This window comes from Prionailurus viverrinus, chromosome B1 (genome assembly GCF_022837055.1).
Source record: "Prionailurus viverrinus isolate Anna chromosome B1, UM_Priviv_1.0, whole genome shotgun sequence".
NCBI classification, from domain to species: domain Eukaryota; kingdom Metazoa; phylum Chordata; class Mammalia; order Carnivora; family Felidae; genus Prionailurus; species Prionailurus viverrinus.
The window spans coordinates 44,746,314-44,766,952 of NC_062564.1; the positions used below are offsets into that span (position 1 = coordinate 44,746,314).

The following is a 20,639-nucleotide window of genomic DNA, read 5'->3' on the forward strand; positions in this document are numbered from 1 at the left end:
ATCTGTTTCTTCTATCTCTCCAGGCATACCTCCAAATTATTTTGAAACAAACTGTTACATACTTTAATCTGTAAGTATTTAGTATGTACTCCTAAAAGACAAGGGCTCCTATTTTTAAAGTAGCCATAATACCAACATCACACACCTCCAAACCAACAATTACTTCCTATCAACATACATCCAATATATCACACGTCCACATATGTAATATCATTTATCTTCATTCCTGATTGTCCTACACTTGGACTTCTTAAAATAATTTTTTTAAGATTAGTGCTTGTTTTGTTTTTTATGTTTTTAAATTTATTTTATTAAATTTTTTAATGTTTATTTATTTTTGAGAGAGAGAGAGAGACAGAGCGTGAATGGGGAGAGGCAGAGAGAGAGACGGAGACATAGAATCTGAAGCAGGATCCAGGCTCTGAGCTGTTGGCTCCTGTCAGCACAGAGCCTGACGTGGGGCTGGGAGCCACAAACTGCAAGATCATGACCTGAGCTGAAGTTGCGCGCTTAACTGACTGAGCCACTCAGGCGCCCCTGTTTTATTTTTTAAAGATTTTAAAATATTTATTTATTTATTTTAAATTTACATTCAAGTTCGTTAACATATAATGCAATAATGATTTTGGGAGTAGAGCGTGATTCATCCCTTAGATATAACACCCAGTTCTCATCCCAACAGGTGTTCTCCTTAATGCCCCTTGCCCATTTGGCCCATCCCCCTACCCTAAACCCATCCAGCAACCCTCAGTTTGTTTTCTGTGCTTAAGAGTTAAAGATTTTTTTAATATTTATCTTTGGGAGAGAAAGAGAACGCGCACGCACGAAAGAGAAAGGTGGGGGGGGGGAGGGGAAAAGATAGAGGAAGACACAGAATCCGAAGCAGTCTCCAGGCTCCCAGCTGTCAGCACAGAGCCTGATGAGGGGCTTGAACTCACAAATTGCAAGATTGTGACCTGAGTCAAAGTCAGATGCTTAACTGACTGAGCCACCCAGGTGCCCAAGTTGTTTTGTTTTTTTTTTTAATTTTTAATTTTATTTTTTTACTGTACCTTCCATGCTACTTCCTTGTCTTTCATAGATAACTTTTGTAAATGTTTTATGGTTTATTCTTCTATTTTGTTTAAAATGTAATCAAATGTCTAAGTGCATGTGGGTAAGTATTCCTAACTTTTCTTAAACAGTGGACTACTAAACATAAATAATATCTCACTGGTTAATCTCAAGTTTGAATGGTTCAGCTTCAAGAAGTATGAACATTTACCCTCTCCACATTCTGTATGCATCTGGCTTTTATCTCTCCAGACTAGAGTCTAACTTTGTAGTTTGAAGTCCATTCATGACATGAATAACCAGTGAGATTCTAATGAGATGTGTATCTTTGACGAGTCATTTCCTTCTTTGGGAGCTCATTTGATAAATGATAGGTTGGAAAAAAAATAAATGATAGGTTGGAATAAGATTTTCTCAAGATCTTTTCTTATCTGAAAACTTTATTATTCCCCAGACTTCCTTAAATATATATATATATATATATATATATATATATATATATATATCTGACATTGATATATATATATATATCTCATATATATATATTACATTGATATATATCTATATCTATATCTATATATCAATGTTTGTTTATTTATTTTGGGAGAGAGAGCACAAGCAGGGGAGGGACAGAGAGAGAGGGAGAGAGAATCCCAAGCAGGTTTCACACTGTCAGGGAAGGGCCTGATGTGGGGCTAGAACTCAGGAACTGCAAGATCACAACCTGAGCTGAAATGAAGAGTTGGCCGCTTAACCCCCTGAGCCACCCAGGCACCCCTTCCCAGACTTCTTAAATTTTTAAATTTAATTTCTTAAATTACCTTAAGTTTTCTTACATTGTCCAGAATGAAATAGAGGATCACCTAAACTTTCTTCTGGCTCTTAAATTCTATAAGACTATGTCAAGCACTTGCCAAGGTGGCTTCTCTAGAAAGCAGCCTTTGGGAATTAGGAAACTTTTGCTCTAAGATATTCCTGTATCATTTCAGTCATCATCCACAGTAAATTTTGAGCCTCCTTTGTGTTTTGTATGAGGAACATTTTTAGCTCAGGGGGATACAAAAAGGTATAGGACATTATGAGTTGAGCTGTTTAAATGTCATTGAGAAACACCAGTTCTGACCAATAGCATTTGCTATTAGCTCCAAAGTAAAACACACACACACACACACACACACACACACACACACACACTTATTGATATGCAACATATATGACATCAAGAAAAAGAATACCTTGGGGTGCTCAGCTGGCTCAGTTGGTAGAGCATGCGACTTTTGATCTTGGGGTTGTAAGTTCAAGCCCCATATTGAGTGTAGAGATTACTTAAAAACAAAATCTTGAAAAAAATACTTTGATGGAAAAATGGACATAAACAAGCAATTTATTAAAGGACTTAGGATATAAGCAAGAAATGTGCTAAAAAGGAAATTTTCAACCTGAAAAAATTGTTGTTCATCATGAATTAAAGAATGCAAACTAAAATAACTGGCAAGAGTGTGGAGAAAGATTCAGCAGACAGGAAGGATGAACAGTTAATCTCATCAGCATTCAAAGGCAGGAAATGAGATAGTCTGTGATAATGCACAGGAATTGAAAAATCAGGAGTCAATACGCATTTCTCTGCTTCTCTTTAAGACTGGGAAAGAGTATTAATTAATTGTAATAAGACTGTCTGCCTGTGCTGAGTGCCCATTTGAGGTCAGTTATATGGTTTTCTCCAGCAAAATTCAGCTACTTTTTTTTAATTAAAAATTTTTTAAATGTTTTTATTTATTTTTTGAGACAGAGAGAGACAGAGCATGAACAGGGGAGGCACAGAGAGAGAGGGAGACACAGAATCCAAAGCAGGCTCCAGGCTCTGAGCTGTCAGCACAGAGCCCAACGTGGGGCTTGAACCCACAGACTGTTCAAGACCTGAGCCGAAGTCAGATGCCCAACCAACCAAGCCACCCAGGCGCCCCTAATTTAAAAATTTTTTATTTTTTATTTTACACACACGCACACACACACACACACACACACACACACACAGTACATGAGCAGGGGAGAGGGGCAGAAGGAGAGAGAAATTCCCAAGCAGATTCCATGCTGTCAGTGTAGAGCCTGATGTAGGGCTTGATCTCATAACCCTAGGATCATGGCCTGAGCTGAAATCAAGAGTCAGAGGCTCAAACGTCTGAGCTACGCAGGTGCCCCAAAATTCAGCTACTTATATGAAGACTCAGAGAAGGAGGGTAACCCAGTGTGATCAGGCCAGAAATCCTGCAGTAAAGAGTAGGGCAGAGGAGAAAAAGGCAAGAGGGTCATGAGATTTTATAGGCAGCCACTGTTGTCTGGACCCTGGCACCAGGGCTGGCTGTGAAGGAAAGTTAAGACAAGAGGGGAGGAAGTGACGTTGGTGAAAATTGTGCAGTAAGGACCTCTGAAAATTCTCTCCTCTGTAAAAACAATGAGAAACCGGCAACATTGAACAGAAACAACTTTTTCATAATTCTGGAAATTAGTCAAAGGTTTGCAGCCATCCAGGGACTGTTTATTCAAAAAAACCCAGCTGATTCTTTTTTTTTAGTTCATTTATTTATTTTGATAGAGAGGGAGCAGGTGGGGGAGAAGCAGAGAGAGAGGGAGTGACAGAAACCCAAACAGGTTTGAGCCTGCAGTGTGAGCAGGGGCGGGGCAAAGACAGAGGGAGGCACAGAATCTGGAGAAGGCTCCGGGTTCCCAAGGCGGGTCTCAAACCCACAAACCGTGAGATCATGACCTGAGCCAAAGTTGGACGCTTAACCAACTGAGCCACCGAGGCGCCCCACAAAGCGGACTCTTAAGAGAACAAACTAATGGTTGCCAGAGGGGAGGTGGGTCGGAGGGAAGGGGAATATAAAACCAATAAACAAACAAACTTCATGTGGAAATGCAAAGGACCTAGAATAGCCAATTTTGAAAAACAACCAAGTTTGAGGACTAACACTACTTGATTTGAAGTTTTATAAAGCTATACTAATCAAGATGGGGTGGTATTGGTGTAAAGGTAGACCAGAAGAGAGCTTCAGAAACGATCATACACATACACATGGACAACTGATTTTTAATGAAGAGGAAAAAGTAATGCAACGGAAGGGGGCTGTCATGTCAGATATCCTATGGGGAAAAAAAAAAAGAAAAGAAAAAGAAAGAAAGAAGAAAAAAAAGAAAATAACTTTAATCCGTACCTTGCACCATATATAAAATTGAACTCAACATGGGGTGGGGGTGGGGGTGGGAGTGAGAAAGGACTCGGAACTGCTCTTGAGCGCCCCCAGCGGGTCTTCGCCTTTGCTCCCTGTTTCCTCTAGGCCTTCCATGGCAGCCAAATATGTGTACTTGCCCACTCACTCCTCTCCCATAAACCGGTAAGGGGGGACCTTAACCCTACTCTGTGATACAAGATTTGGGCCTCGTTCTCTCGCTTGTTCACCACACTGCAGCCACACCGGTTTTCTTTCAGTTCTTGGAACATAAATAGGTCTCGCTGTCTCAGGACCTTTGCACACTCTCATGCCAGGAACACTTTCTCTGCTTTTTGCAAGGTCAGCCCCTTTCTCATCGTGTGGGTCTCACTTCTCAGCTTAAATGCCTCCTCCTCACAAAAGCTTTTATCGCACTCTCCTGCAAAGTAGGGTCTCTGCTCCCCACAAACATATTTATTTCCTCTTTCTTGTTTCCTTTATACCTCCTTGTGTGCACTTTGTGTTTATTTTATTTTATTCTCTGACTTTGACAATTTGATGTAACATAAAGCAGGAAACGTATTTGCCCTGTGACCTGTGACCGGCATATAACAAGCTGTCAAATGTTTGTGACAGCACTTTTATTAATTAGTTGACTCCTGGCTCCATAGACAGAGCCAGAAAATGCCTCCTGGGATAGGGCACTCTACTCAGTTCTGTAGAAACCAGCACTTTTGCAGAAGCTCCAAGTTGTCAGTGTGTAAGGTGGGTGCCTAGGTGTAGTCTTTATTCCCTGAATTTTCCCTTCAGAGACCTAAGTCAGTTACCTCTGTAGGGCAGTATTCCTAGGCTCTCATGCAGGGTCTGGCACTCCTAGGAACTCAATAAATATGGGACACTGAGTGGGGATGGGCCTCCCACCCCCTTGGTTCTTCACCATTCTCCCTTTGAAGCAAATTCAGCACATCACCACATTTTTCTAAAACTGATCTCACACCACGAAGCTGAAACTGTCATGGGGACAGACATTGAATTTACCCCCTATGGAAAACTTTTTTTTTTTTTTTTTTTTTGGCCTTGAAATGCCAGGATATAACTGAGTAGCATTTTCTTAGAATGCAAAAGATCATTGATCTACCTAAAATCCTTTTTAAGTTTACAAACATGTGTATCTTTTTAAATTAAATTTAAAACTTTAATTCCAGTATAGTTAACGTACAGTGTTATATTCGTTTCAGGTGTTCAATATCGTGATTCAACAATTTTATACATTACTCAGTGCTCATCATGATAAGTGTACTCTTTAATCCCCATCACTTATTTCACCCATCACCCCACCCACCTCCCCTCTGCAACCATCAGTTTGTTCACTATAGTTAAGAGTCTGTTTCTTGATTTCTCTCTCTTTTTTCTTCCCTTTGCTCATTTGTTTTGTTTCTTAGATTCCACATTTGAGGGAAATCATATGGTGTTTTTCTTTTCTGACTTATTTCACTTAGCATTATACTCAGCTCCATCCATGTTGCAAATGGCAAGATTTTATTATTTTTTATGGCTGAATAATATCCCACTGTGTATATATACCACATCTTCTTTGTCCGTTCATCAGTCGATGGACACTTGGGCTGCTTCCATGATTTGGCTATTGTAAATAATGCTGCAATAAACATAGGGGTGTATGTATCCCTTTGAATTCGTTTTTTGTATTTTTTGAGATAAATACCCAGTAGTGCAATTACTAGATCATAGGGTGATTTTATTTAAATTTTTTAATTCTTTTTTTTAAGTGTTTATTTATTTTTGAGAGAGAGAGAGAGCAAAGGAGAGAGAGAGAGAGAGACAGAGCATGAGCAGAGGACGGGCAGAGAGAGAAGGAGACACAAAATCTGAAGCAGGTTCCAGGCTCTGACCTGTCAGCATAGAGCCTGATGAGGGACTCAAACTCACAAACCACGAGATCATGACCTGAACCTAACTCAGATGCTCAACCGACTGAGCCACACAGATGCCACTTATTTAAAAAATTTTGAGGGGCGCCTGGGTGGCTCAGTTGGTTAAGCCTCCGACTTCAGCTCAGGTCACGATCTCACAGTCCGTGAGTTCGAGCCCCGCGTCGGGCTCTGGGCTGATGGCTCAGAGCCTGGAGCCTGCTTCCAATTCTGTGTCTCCCTCTCTCTCTGACCCTCCCCCACTCATGCTGTGTCTCTCTCTGTCTCAAAAATAAATAAATGTTAAAAAAATTAAAAAATAAAAAATAAAAAATTTTGAAGAAGCTCCATACTGTTTTCCAGAGTGGCTGCACCAGTTTGTATTCCCAGCAACAGTGCACGAGGGTTCCTTTTTCTCCACATCCTTGCCAATCCTTTTTGTTTCTTGTGTTTTTTAGTTTAGTCGTTCTGACAGGTGTGAGGTGATATCTCCTTGTAGCTTTGATCTGTATTTGCCTGATGATGAATGATGTTGAGCGTTTTTTCATGTGTCTGTTGGCCATCTGGATGCCTTCTTTGGAGAAATGTTTGTTTATGTTTCTGCCTATTTTTAATTAGATTATTTGTGTTTTGGGGGTGTTGAGTTGTGTAAGTCTTTATATATTTTGGATACGAACTCTTTATCAGATATGTCATTTGCAAATATTTTCTCCCATTCCGTAGGTTGCTTTTTAGTTTTGTTGATTGTTTTCTTAACTGGGCAGAAGCTTTTTATTTTGGTATAGTCCTACTAGTTTATTTTTGCTTTTATTTTCCTTGCCCCAGGAGGCATATCTAGAAAAATGTTGCTACAGCTGATGTCAGAGAAATGACTGCTTGTGCTGTCCTCTAGGATTTTTATGGTTTCATGTCTCACATTTAGATCTTTAATCCATCTTGAGTTTATTTTTGTGGATAGTGTAAGAAAGCGGTCCAGATTCATTCTTCTGTATGTTGCTGTCCAGTTTTCCCAACACCATTTGTTGAAGACACTGTCTTTTTCCCATTGTATATTCATTACTCCTTTATCAAAGATTAATTGGCCATATAATTGTGGGTTTATTTCTGAGTTTCTGTTCTGTGCCCTTGATCTATATGTCTCTTTTTGTGACAGTACCATACTGTTTTGATAACTACCACTTTGTATTATAATTTGAGTCTGGAATTGTGATAAGTCCAGTTTTGTTTTCCTTTTTCAGCGTTGTGTTGGCTGTCTTTTGTGGTTCCATAAAAACTTTAGGGTTGTTTGTTCTAGTTCTGTGAAAAATGCTGTTGGTATTTTGGTAGAGATTGGATTAAATCTGTAGGTTGCTTTGGGTAGTATGGACATGTTAACAATATCTGTTCTCCCAATCCATGAGCATGGAATGTCTTTCCATTTCTTTGTGTCTTCCTCAATTTCTTTTATCAATGTTTTATAGTTTTCAGAGTATAGGTCTTTCACCTCTTGGGTTAAGTTTATTCCTCAATATTTTATATTTTTGGTGCAATTGTAAATGGGATTTTTTTCTTAATTTGTCTTTCTGCTGCTTCATTATTAGTGTATAGGAGTGAGACAGATTTTTGAACATTGGTTTTGTATCCTATAGCTTTACTGAATTAATTTATCAGTTGTGGCAGTTTTCTGGTGGAGTCTTTAGGGTTTTCTATATATAATATCACATCATCTGCAAATAGTGAGACTTTTACTTCTTCCTTACCAATTTGGACGCCTTTTCCCCCCCTTATGTTGTCTGAATGCCATGGCTAGGACTTCTAGTACTATGCTGAATAAAAGTGGTGAGAGTGGACTTCTTTGTCTTGTTCCTGATTGTAGGGGGAAAGTCCTCAGTTTTTCTCATTGAGTAGGATGTTCACTGTGGGTTTTTCATATATGGCATTTATTATGTTGAGGCATGTTCTCTCTAGACCTACTTTATTTTTTAATCACGAATGGATGTTGTGCTTTGCCAAATCCTTTTTCTGCATCTATTGAAATGATCATATTGTTTTTATCCTTTCTCTTATTCATGTGATGCACGGTGTTGATTGTTTTCTGGATAGTGAACCACCTTTGCAACCCAGGAATAAATCCCACTTGATCGTGGTGTGTGATTTTTTTCTAATGTATTGTTGAATCCCGTTTGCTAGTATTTTGTTCAGGATTTTTGCATCTATGTTCGTCAGAAATATTGGCCTGTAGTTCTCTTTCTTCGTGGTATATTCATCTGCTTTTGGTATCCCACATGGCAAACTTCGTGAATTCCCTATTAGACCTCCCTGTTCCCTCAAAGTCCCTGGCTGATTACCAGCTCATTTTCCTCCCCTTCCTCTCTCCTATTTATGCCTCACAAATTTCTTAATGATCTTGAGCAGCTTAGTTCAGACCCCAAGCTTATAGTCTCCGCTCCACAGAGTCCAGTCTTCAGAAGGCGGCTCAGAAAGCATCTCTTGTTACTGGAGCGCACCCCCTGGGGGTATCATCTCCCTCTACACACACCTGAGCAGGTTATTTCGTATTTCTTCAGGGAAAATGGATTTCCCTGGAGGGGGCTGGGAGGACGTAGGGTATATTCTGTACTTAAGAAAAGTACAGGCGCCTGAGTAGCTCAGTTGGTTAAGTGTCTGATTCTTGGTTTCAGCTCAGGTCATGATCTCACAGTTTATGAAATGGAGCCCCGCATCAGGCTCTGTGCTGACAGTGTGGAGCCTGCTTGGGATTCTCTCCCTCCCTCTCTCTCTGCCCCTCCCCTGCTTGTGTGCTCATGCTCTCTCCCTCAAAATAAATAAACATTTAAAAATAAATAATCTTGGGGCGCCTGGGTGGCGCAGTCGGTTAAGCGTCCGACTTCAGCCAGGTCATGATCTCGCAGTCCGTGAGTTCGAGCCCCGCGTCAGGCTCAGGGCTGATGGCTCAGAGCCTGGAGCCTGTTTCGGATTCTGTGTCTCCCTCTCTCTCTGCCCCTCCCCTGTTCATGCTCTGTCTCTCGCTGTCCCAAAAATAAATAAACGTTGAAAAAAAAATTAAAAAATAAAAATAAAAATAAAAAATCTTTTTTTTAAAATGAGCTTTTCTTCATTTTATTACAATTAAAACAACAAGGGATAGCCTACTGGTCAGGAGGATGTGCTCTGAAGTGAGGCAGACCTGGGTTCAAATCTGTGTTCTGACCTTGGGAAAATTACCTATTATTCCTAAGGCTCTGTTTTCTCCTTTGCAAAATGAGGATTAAAATACCCACTTTGATGAGTTGTGCTGAGGATGAATAAGGTCATGTCTGAAAAGAGCATAATAAGTGCTCAATAAGAGTTATTAGCAGGAATCTTCCAGAAGGTTCTATGGTGACTAAAGTCACTAGGTGAGAACTCAAAGAGCCACCCAAGGCCACACTGGGGGGTAAAAAAAGGCCTCTGTGTAGCCTCCTTATCTCTCTGGCTTCCCAGGAATATTGGCAGATTCTAACCCTCCCCTCATGATTCCACTTCAATCTTTTTTCCTAGCTCTTTGCTCCAGTTTTCCTTCTGTGATGTCCTTGCCACTCCTTGATGTTTTCCCTCACTCAATCCACACTGTGGTCAAAACAAGGCAAGGAGGGGCGCCTGGGTGGCGCAGTCGGTTAAGCGTCCGACTTCAGCCAGGTCACGATCTCGAGGTCCGTGAGTTCGGGCCCCGCATCGGGCTCTGGGCTGGTGGCTCAGAGCCTGGAGCCTGTTTGCGATTCTGTGTCTCCCTCTCTCTCTGCCCCTTGCCCATTCATGCTCTGTCTCTCTCTGTCCCAAAAATAAATAAACGTTGAAAAAAAAAATTAAAAAAAAAAAAAAACAAGGCAAGGATACTGTTGGGCAACATGTAGTTCACAGCCATAGGCTGTTCAAGGAAGGAGCTGGATAAATGAAATCTCCAAGGGTGGGTGTCGGTGGTTGGTGGCTTTTAGGCTTTTCTGGGCTAGGGACCCCTTTGAGAATCTGAGGAAAGGTAGAGAATGTCTCTCTGTCCCTCCACACACACACACACACACACACATGCACTCCCACAAGCACATACAATTTGCATACAATTCCAGGAGTTCTTGGACTCAGGGAACCCTGTCCAGTGCCCCAGAGGGATCCTCGGGACCCAGGCAGCCCAGATGCCCACTCTTTAACTCCTTCCTGGGCAGACTCTTCACAGAGCTGTAGCAGCAGAAAAATGGGAAAACCTCAACTCTTTTCTCTTTTCCTGCCTTCTCTTTGTCAGAAGGAACTAAAACTGCCTTAAGGAAGGGAGAAACAAAAGTGAAATAAACCAGCGTTGAAACATAGCCTGTGGGAAATTGAGAGATGGCTAAGCTGATGGAGTAGATTTTGTGAGCTCCATGAAGATTCATGATGTCAATTAGGGAAAAGAAAAAAAAGTATGACACGGGGCACCTGGGTGGCTCAGTCAGTTGAGTGTCTGACTTTGGCTCAGGTCATGATCTCATGGTTGAGTTCAAGCCCCCCATCAGGCTTGCTGCTGTCAGCAGGAGCCTAATTCGGATCCTCTGTCCATTTCTCTCTGCCCCTCCCCTACTTGTGCTCTCTCTCTCTTAAAAATAAACCTTAAGGGGCGCCTGGGTGGCTCAGTCGGTTAAGTGTCCGACTTCAGTGTCCGTGGGTTCGAGCCCCGCGTCAGGCTCTGGGCCGATGGCTCAGAGCCTGGAGCCTGCTTCCAATTCTGTGTCTCCCTCTCTCTCTGCCCCTCCCCCGTTCATGCTCTGTCTCTCTCTGTCTCAAAAATAAATAAACGTTAAAAAAATTAAAAAAAAAAAACCTTAAAACAAACAAACAAAAAATGTATGACAATGCAGAAAAACTTGAGATATGAGAGGGGACGGGAAGGTTGGAAAGGGGGGGAAGGCTGATGTCAAAAATGTTACCAGGGTTAAGATGAAAACAGTTCTGGACACTGTGAATTACTTACCCCTAGTAAACTGTACACTTGAAAATGTAAATTTTATGTTATGTGTGTTTTGCCACAATTTTTTAAAAAATTACTGGGGGGCTCCTGGGTGGCTCAGTCGGTTAAGTCTCCGACTCTTGATTTTGGCTCAGGCTGTGATCTCATGGTTCGCTGGATTGAGCCCTGTATCAGGCTCTGTGCCGACAGTGAGGAGTCTGCTTGGGATTCTCTCTCTGTCTCTCTCTGTCTCTCTCTCCCCCTCTCTCTCCGCCTCCCCCACTCCTGCTTGCACTGTCTCTCAAAATAAATTAAAAAAAAATTTTTTTAAGACAGTAGGCAACATGTCCCTTATGAGAACTTTTAGGGGTCTACTACCCTACCGGACTCGAGGCAGTTGACCACCTCTTCCTGCCAGGAAGTGCAAAAGTCAGTGACAGAACTCGGGTCTAGGACCCCCTTTATGGATGGTAAGTGGGTGTTGGGGAGTTGGTTGAGGTGGTGCTGGTGAGGGAGTTAGCGTAAAGCTCTGGGAAATTGGTGGGTTTTGACAGGGGAGGGGTGGCGTGGAGAAGGCAGGGGTGGTGGAGGAGAGGGTGTAAAGCTGGCCTGCGGTGTGGGGGGTGGGATCCTGCCCCCTTTCTGTTTTTTCTGAGCCTCTCCCAGTGAGGAGGACACCTGTTCCACCCCAAGCAGGAGTCTGCGAGCCTCATACATGGCGGCTCTCTCCGGTTTCCTGACTTTGGAGACAGCAGGTGGTGCTGTTTAGTAAACTTGGGAGGCGAGGAGGGGAAACCTGAACTTTTCATGTAAGAAGGTGTCTCTACCCTGGTGACTCTCTCCCTTCCAGCGGCCACAGCAGAGGAGGGTGTGGGCGATGGGAAGCATCTTCCTCCTTGAGCTTCTTTAGAGCTCCTCAGCTGGCCCAGGGAGGAGGGAGGGCTGAGATCTGTTCTCTTGTGTGTTTCCCACGTGCGCTGGTATCCCAAATGTCTTTGGAATGTGGCTCAGGTGAAATCCTGGGTGGTGGCCACCGGTAGTTTGTCTGGGAGGGGTAAAGAAATTCAGAGGCTTTCTTACACACCCCTCCATCAGCCTTGCTGACTCACCCTGTCCCCAGCTGAGGGTAGCCTCGATGGCTTTGCCCGCTCCTCTCGCTCTTGGGATTCCCGTCTCCCGAGAAAGCTCAGAGTGCTCTTAGGGGTCTGGGACTCCACAGTAAAACAGACCAGACACTTGGGAAACATCTCTTCAATTGTAGCTTTAAATTTCAGGCTTCTATCCAGTGAGCTCAGGTTCCAGAAAGCATCCATGGGGACTAGTTAGTGAACTGGGGGCTTTCTGCTGAGCTGGGGCATTGGGTTAGGTAGGAGGTTTCCTTCTATCCAGTGAATCTGGACTTGATTGTTTCACTGGGCTTTGTCCCCAACAATGGTAGGATTCTGGGGAATGCAAACACAACACTGGTTTGACAGCTTCAGCAAGTTTTAAAAAGCCCAACACACCAAAGCCCCGTGTGCCTTTGGGACTCCACATTGCCAGTCTCGCTCTTGATAGGCTTTTATGTCCCTACCCTTGTTTTTCCTCTGCCACACCTTACCGTGGTGTTCTCATTTGATGCTGTTGAACTTCACTTACGGGATTTTGTAAATGGTCTTAAGTACTTTTTGAGACGGGGCAGGGTACAAATAAATAGAAAGAAAAACACGACTCTGAAAGGTCAGATGTTTTGATATTGGCTAAACCTTGGGCTAATATAAGAAAATGACTGCACTCCTTACTGACCATAACATCCAGAATCTTCCACGACTCACAGAAGAGAGAGGATCTCCTCATGGAAAGAGGTGACAGGACCGCACAGGCTTAACTTTTGACTCCTGGCATTCCCGATGCCTCTCCCCTCAGCATCTTTCCAGGGTTGCTGCTGTTACCACTAGGCTTTGGGGTGGGGTGAAGGCTGGGGATTGCTGTGACATTAACCATTTGCCACTGTGGACTCATGACCTTTCCCTAATACTCCCTGCAGAGCCCCTGAAGCTCTAAACTCATAAGACCGGAACATTTGAAATGACCTAAAAAAGTCTATTAGATGAGCAAAACGTAAGCAGAAAATAACATGAAACTAAGTCATCCGAGCGATAGTTCATGATTTTTTATTTTATTTTCCATTACGCACCACATGGTGACCTCAACATTCAGACGAAGGCCGATCAGGACAGTGGTCATATTTTCATACCAGCTACAAACCTAAGTAATTCTCAAACTGCAGGACCCTCTGTTCCCCTTCCTCAAAAGGGTGGTGCTTCTAGCACCCCTGCCTAGAGCAACTTTCAAGCCAGATGATGCTTCGTAACTTCCAGCACCAATCTTGGCTTTCAGTTTTAACTCACGCCCCCACCTCCACCCTCCAATGGTCCCTCCCCCCACCGCAATCTTAAAAGATGAATGTAGCTCTACCAAATACTTAGAAGTATCTCCCTGCCTTCTCTGACGTGTTTCAGTGAAAGGTGTGTGGTCAGAGGCATCTAAGTGTTGAAAAGCCATTTTTACTATCAAATTGGATTCCAAAACATCTTGGAGATGTAAGAGACCATTTATAGCCATTCATACAGAGTACTCAGGCTGGAAGTGATTAAACGACTTGCTGAAGGTCCCAGAGCTAAAGAGTCTAAACTAAGATTTATGCCTATTGTTACCCAGACCACTCGGTCCTATTGCTACCCAGACCACTCTGTTTCTCATGGAGATTGGCCTCTTGCACATCTAAACGGAAGTGTGATCGTGACTGGGACTTTCTTACAGAAGAAGATGATATATGTCAATGCAAACACATATGCATATATACACAGGCAAGGTAATGGAATTAGGAATGCAAGTAATAGAGGAATGATTATTTGTGCTATGTGCACAATTTTAACTGTTTGTCCTGAGTGTCTTAAGGACCAATGCAGACCCCTAATAAATGAATGAATGAGACTGAGGGAGAAAAAAAAATTAATTTTGTGCACTGAATGCAGAACTCTCGGGCAAACAATGAAATTTAGGCAGGGTCCTACCCTCTAGAGGTTCTTGCAGGGTAGACATATGCTTCAATAATTCTAATATAAAGCCGACTTGGATCAATACTCTCACAATTTAATGAGGAGTTTAGCGTCACAGTATGTGAAAAAAATAGTAACTCTAACAAACAACGAAACTTATCAGCAAGTACCAGCAAATTGCCTGTGTGCAGGTATGTCGTGGGTGTGCATAATCCATGCATACAGATATGTAGTAGCTGCCCACAAACATGTTAGTTTTCAGTGTATTGCAAGTGTGCAGTAAATTTGGGATGAATTCTTGTACAACTTCCAGCCCCGCTTTATGCACACAAAGATACTTCCTGGTATGTCTCTTATCCCTTGGTTCGGTTCTAGGTCTGATGAAGAAAATACATTTCCAGGCCAGACCTCTCCTGTGAGTTGCAGACTCGTATATCCATTTACCATCCTCTTGGGTGTTTCAAAAGCACCCAAAGCTCAACATGAAAATAGCACCTGATCCTGCTTCCAGGATTCCCTGTCTCAGTCAATGGCATCATCGTGTGCACAGTTAGGCAAGCCAGAGGCCGGGAGCCAGAATATAATCTTCCTAAGGGCGGGGACCTGGCCTGGCTTGTTTTCTGCTGTGTCTTCATGACCTAGAACAGAGCATGGCACAGAGCGGGTATTGATTGAGTTCTGTGGGATAACTGCCTGCGCTCATTTTCCTCCATCTCCGCCATTACTATTCAGTCCAGGCTGCCGTAACTTCTCGCCGGCACTGCTGCAAGAGCCTCCTGACTAATATTTCTATATATCTTCCACTCTAGCCAGTGATCGTTTCAAAACAAATCTGAATCTAAGGCAAGCGTTCTTGCCGTGGCCTCTGAGGTCATACGTGGTATGCATCCTATGACTCTTCTAGCCTTGTCTCATATCACGATCACCCTTGCTTTTGAGATCCAGCCAAGTAGCCTTTTTTACAGTGCTTATCATTGCTTGCTCTGTCCTGCCACAGGGCCTTTGCACGTATTGCTTTCTCTGTTTGGAACATTCTTCTTCTCTTTACCCACTTAATTTCTACTCATTCTCCTGATGTCACTGTCAGAGCTTAAAGTACTAGTTCCTGTGTGTCCCGATGTCAAATGTCATTGTAGTCAAAATAACTTGAAAAATAAAAAACTGCTGACAAGAGATAGCTCCATAGCACTTGTCATGGTTTCATTTTTACATTTGTCTGCATAATTACTTTCTGCATGAAACTACGTTTTTGTCTGTCTTCCTGTATGAAGACAAGGATCTAGTTGAGGACCCTTAAAACATAAGCCAACCTTTCTTTTTCTTCATGTATTTTTGGAAAGTACCATTAAATATATTTATCTGTATTCTTTTTTTTCTATTGGATACACATCTTCTGAAGATTACTAATGTTTGATTAAAATATCCCAGGAAGCTTTTCTCTCAGTGAGTTCCTCCTTAGTTCATGAATGCTATGGGATTGTTTAAGTGTCGCTCATCCTGGAGACAGGCTATGGACATTTAGAAGATAGAGCTTTTGCCTGTGATATCAGGATTCAATAAAATCAAGCAAAGAGGGCTCAACCAAGTTATCTTCTCCACTGTATATCTTCTCTTTTCTTGAAAGTTCCCAAAATGGGTAAGTTGACGGAATCTTATATATTATTAAGATGATTAGAATCACTCAGGCAGACTAAGTGTTTCAAACAGACCCTGTAAATATAAGAATTACATGATAAGGAAGGATTATAAATCCAATTAGGGAAGAGTCAGGTTATTCAACAAATTCCGTTTGAATATTTAAGTAGCACTTTGTGGGAAAAAGTAAAATTTATCTTTAAACCACATCATGTACTAATATAAGTTCCTGAAAGATTAACATGTAAAATGGTAAGAACTTAGGCCAAAAAGGGCTGTATGAAAACATAAGTGAATCACACATCCAGAGGAAGACATTCTAAGCTTGAGAGCAATGGAAAACATGACTTTCATCCCCCCTAGAGAAAATGTTTGACTACGTGAAAATGAAAAATTAATGACGAAGTTAAAAAGTAAACAACAAGGGGACCCTGGGTGGCTCAGTTGGTTGTCTGACTTCGGCTCCGGTCATGATCTCATGGTTCATGAATTTGAGCCCCGCGTCAGGCTCTGTGCTGACAGCTCAGAGTCTGGAACCTGCTTCGGATACTGTGTCTCCCTCTTGTGTCTGCCCCTACCCCTGCTCACACTCTGTCTGTTTCAAAAATAAATAAACATTAAAAAAAAAAGAGGTAAACAACAAAATGGGGAAAAAATAGGCTATCAGAAACTATGCAAAGGGTCAATGTCTGTATTACATGAGGACATTTATAAATCAGTAACCAAGTGCTAAGACCCCAGTAAAGAAATTGGGCAAAGGATACGAACAGACACTTCACGTGTAAAATAATTGATTTGACGAGCAAGAAAATATTCAAACTTGCTAGAAATCGGGGGTGCCTAGGTGGCTCAGTCGGTTGGGCGTCTGACTTTGGCCCAGGTCATGATCTCGCAGTCTGTGAGTTCAAGCCCTGCATCCGGCTCTGTGCTGACAGCTTGGAGCCTGGAGCCTGCTTCAGATGATTCTGTGTCTCCCTCTCTCTCTGTCCCTCCCCTGCTCATACTCTGTCTCTCTCTGTCAAAAATAAGTAAACATTAAAAAAACAATTAAAAAGAAAACTTGCTAGAAATCAAAGAAATGCAAATTGCCTATTTTGCAGTCGCATAAATGCAACAATTACCATTTTAACCTATCAAATTAACAGAAATAAAAAGTGTATTATACTCAGTATTGGAGAAGGATGGGTGAAATAGCTTTTCATCCAATACATTGCTGTGGGGAAGTGACATTCATCATTATGTATAACGAATATTAAAAATGTTCACAACTTTTTTTTTTTAATTTTTTTTTTTAATTTTTTTTCAACGTTTCCACCTATCCTCGGGACAGAGAGAGACAGAGCATGAACGGGGGAGGGGCAGAGAGAGAGGGAGACACAGAGTCGGAAACAGGCTCCAGGCTCTGAGCTGTCAGCACAGAGCCCGACGCAGGGCTGGAACTCCCGGACCGCGAGATCGTGACCTGGCTGAAGTCGGACGCTCAACCGACTGCGCCACCCAGGCGCCCCAAAATGTTCACAACTTTTGATCCACTTCCCAGAATGTATCATTAGGAAATGTGTTAAGGAAGTAAGTCTAAATATAAGCAGTGTTTTATGCACAAAGATTTTCATGGAAGTATTACGTATAGTATTATGTGTAATAAGAGGGAGATCGCTAAAAAACGAGGGGACATTCACATAATGAAATTAAACCACCATTGGAAATTAAGTATATGAAATTTTCCAATAAAATGAGAAAATGTGGGCAAAATGGGATACAAGAGTGTGTGCTCCATATACTCTCAACTACATAAAAGACAAGTGGGCAGAGAGAAACACCGGGAAGAAATACACTGAAACAGGAACAAAACCAGTCATTATTTTTCCAAGGTAGAATATAAGTGAATTTTTATTTATTTATTTTTTATTTTATTTTTTTTTTTCAACGTTTATTTATTTTTGGGACAGAGAGAGACAGAGCATGAACAAGGGAGGGGCAGAGAGAGAGGGAGACACAGAATCGGAAACAGGCTCCAGGCTCTGAGCCATCAGCCTAGAGCCTGACGCGGGGCTCGAACTCCCGGACCGCGAGATCGTGACCTGGCTGAAGTCGGACGCTTAACCGACTGCGCCACCCAGGCGCCCCAAGTGAATTTTTATTTTTACTTGTTTCTCTTTGTTTTCAAGACTTCCTACGAACCAATCCTCACTCCGTCCTGTGGGAAAACAGAGGCCATGCCATAAAAACGAATCAAGTACTGACACAGGCTATGACCTGGACGAATCTCGAAGACACGAGGCTACGTGTAAGAAGCCAGACACAAAAGGCCACATATTGTATGATTCCATGTACATGAAACGCAAATCTACAGAGACAGAAAGCAGATTAGCGTTTGCCAGGGGCCGGGAAAGAGGAATTGGACTGATTGCTCATAGGCATGGGGTTTCTTTTTTGGGTGATGGAAATGTTCTGGCATCAGTGGCGATGGTTACACAACACAGCGAAGATACTAAAAAAACACTGCACTGCACACTTGAAAATGGCTAATTTTAGTTATGTGAATTATATCTCAAATAAATAAATAAAGCTTGATATTAAACAAAGACAGAAACAGAAGTAAATGAGGGCTTTAGGTGAAGAACTAAAAGTCCATTTTCAAATGGTCATCTCTGCATTCTCAAGGGAGCCTCCCACTTTTTCCTGATAGGCGTCAAGGACCTCACTGGGTGGTGCATAGTTCAGAGAAGAAGACAAGGAAAATGAGGGGAGCCTTGGTGGCTCAGTTGGTTGAGCGACCAACTCTTGATTTCAGCTCAGGTCATGATCCTAGGGTCGTGGGACTGAGCCCTGCGTAGGGCTCCACACTGAGTGTGGAGCCTGCTTAAGATTCTCCTTCACTCTCTCTTTCCCTGCCCATCCCTCTCCCCCACCATGCTCCCTACCCCATCCCTCTGTTCTCCCCATGCCCCTCTTTCCCCCCACCATCTCCCTCTCTCCTCCTACCGTCCCTCTCTCTCCCTCCCCCCTCTCCCCCATTTATCTCTTCCCACCCCACCACCTTCTCTCCCCACTCTCCCCCCGCCCCCGTGCTCTTTCTCTCAAATAAAAAGTGAAAAAATTGAAAAAAAGAGAGGAGGAAGACCAAACATTGCTTTGTGTTTTTAAGATTTTAAAAAAAAATTTTTTTTAACATGAGACAGAGCACCGTGGGGAAGGGGCAGAGAGAGAGGGAGACACAGAATCTGAAGCAGGCTCCAGGCTCTGAGCTGGCAGCACAGAGCCTGATGCGGGGCTTGAACCCGCGAACCATGACATCATGACCTGAGCCAAAGTTGGACGCTTAACCAACTGAGCCACCCAGGCACCCCTTTTAAGATTTTATTTTTAAGTAATCCCAATGTGGGGCTTGAACTTACAACCCTGAGATCAAAAGCCATGTGCTCTACCCACTGAGCAAGCCACGTGCCCCAGGATCAGAGAGACTTTACAAATTATGAATGGCTATTAAAAATGAAAATGTAAAGTGATACTGTTTACAATAGAATCAAGAACATCAAATACCTAGGAATAAACCTAACAAAAGATGAACAAGACCTACACAGAAAACTATAAACATTGAGGGAAATTAAATTTGAAAAGGGTACATCTTGCACATTGTTTAGAAGATTCAATATTATAAGGATATTAAATTTCCCCACATTGATCTATAAATTCAATGCAATCTCAATAGAAATTTGAGCAAGTTTTTGTTGTTGTTGTTTTGTTTGGTCTTGTTTTGTTTTAGAAATGAACAAGTTGATTCTAAAATGAACATGAGGGGCGCCTGGGTGGCGCAGTCGGTTAAGCGTCCGACTTCAGCCAGGTCACGATCTCGAGGTCCGTGAGTTCGAGCCCCGCGTCGGGCTCTGGGCTGATGGCTCAGAGCCTGGAGCCTGCTTCCGATTCTGTGTCTCCCTCTCTCTCTGCCCCTCCCCCGTTCATGCTCTGTCTCTCTCTGTCCCAAAAATAAACGTTGGAAAAAAAATAAAAAATAAAATAAAATAAAATAAAATGAACATGAAAATGCAATGGGCCAAGAATAGTCAAGAAATCTAGGAGGAGGAATGACAAAGCTGAAGGCTTTACATTAGTAGATATCAAGAACTATTAGAGAGCTATAATAATTAAGACAGTGTGGTATTGGCTCAAGAATAGACTAATAGACCAATGGACCAGAATAGAGGTCAGAAACAAATCTGACATAACCGTGACAGTGAAGAGCTAGGTTTTTCAATAAATGGGGCTGGGTCTATGGGATATATTTGTGAAAAAACTAAAAAAGAATCTTGATTCTTATCTGATACTATATGGTAGGAAAAATTTATGCTTCCGTGGAAAACTGCATTTTTGTAGCATACCCTCTGGGTTATCTGATTGTGATTTTATGGCAACTATTTTATAACTCTGTAACTTGTAGATAACTGATAGCAAAGCAAAATTCATGAAAATAAATTCTGTCTCATGGAGGGATACCATCTCCCCCAGGGAAAAATTTATTTTGCCTCAATTTGCATATTCATTTCAATATTCCCGACCTATCAATGTGTCTGTTCTTTGGACTCACCTTTGAACAGGTTGAAACACCTTGCCAGTTTTGCTTCTTTATGAATTAAATAAAATTTTAACATATGTTTTTCTTTTTAAAAAAATTTTTTAATGCTTATTTATTTTTGAGAGGGAGAGTCAGAGTGTGAGCAGCGGAGGGGCAGAAAGACAGGGAGACACAGAATCTGAAGCAGGCTCCAGGCTCTGAGCTGTCAGCACAGAGCCCGACACAGGGCTCAAACTCACGAACAATGAGATCATGACCTGAGCC

General features: G+C 42.2%; 1 protein-coding gene across 2 annotated transcripts in view; it reads left to right on the plus strand.

Annotated features, from left to right (window-relative positions):
- The window catches only part of GOT1L1 (glutamic-oxaloacetic transaminase 1 like 1), a 29,821-nt gene extending 11,468 nt beyond the window's left edge, over positions 1-18,353 (plus strand). Inside the window, exon 9 of one of the 2 annotated variants that reach the window (XM_047854855.1) lies at positions 17,971-18,353. In XM_047854855.1, coding sequence (XP_047710811.1) covers positions 17,971-18,140 — 170 coding nt within the window. In that variant the 3' untranslated portion in view covers positions 18,141-18,353. The remainder of the gene's footprint in view (positions 1-17,970) is intronic. The other variant, XM_047854854.1, reaches the window with a different exon arrangement.
- The last annotated feature ends 2,286 nt before the right edge of the window (positions 18,354-20,639 follow it).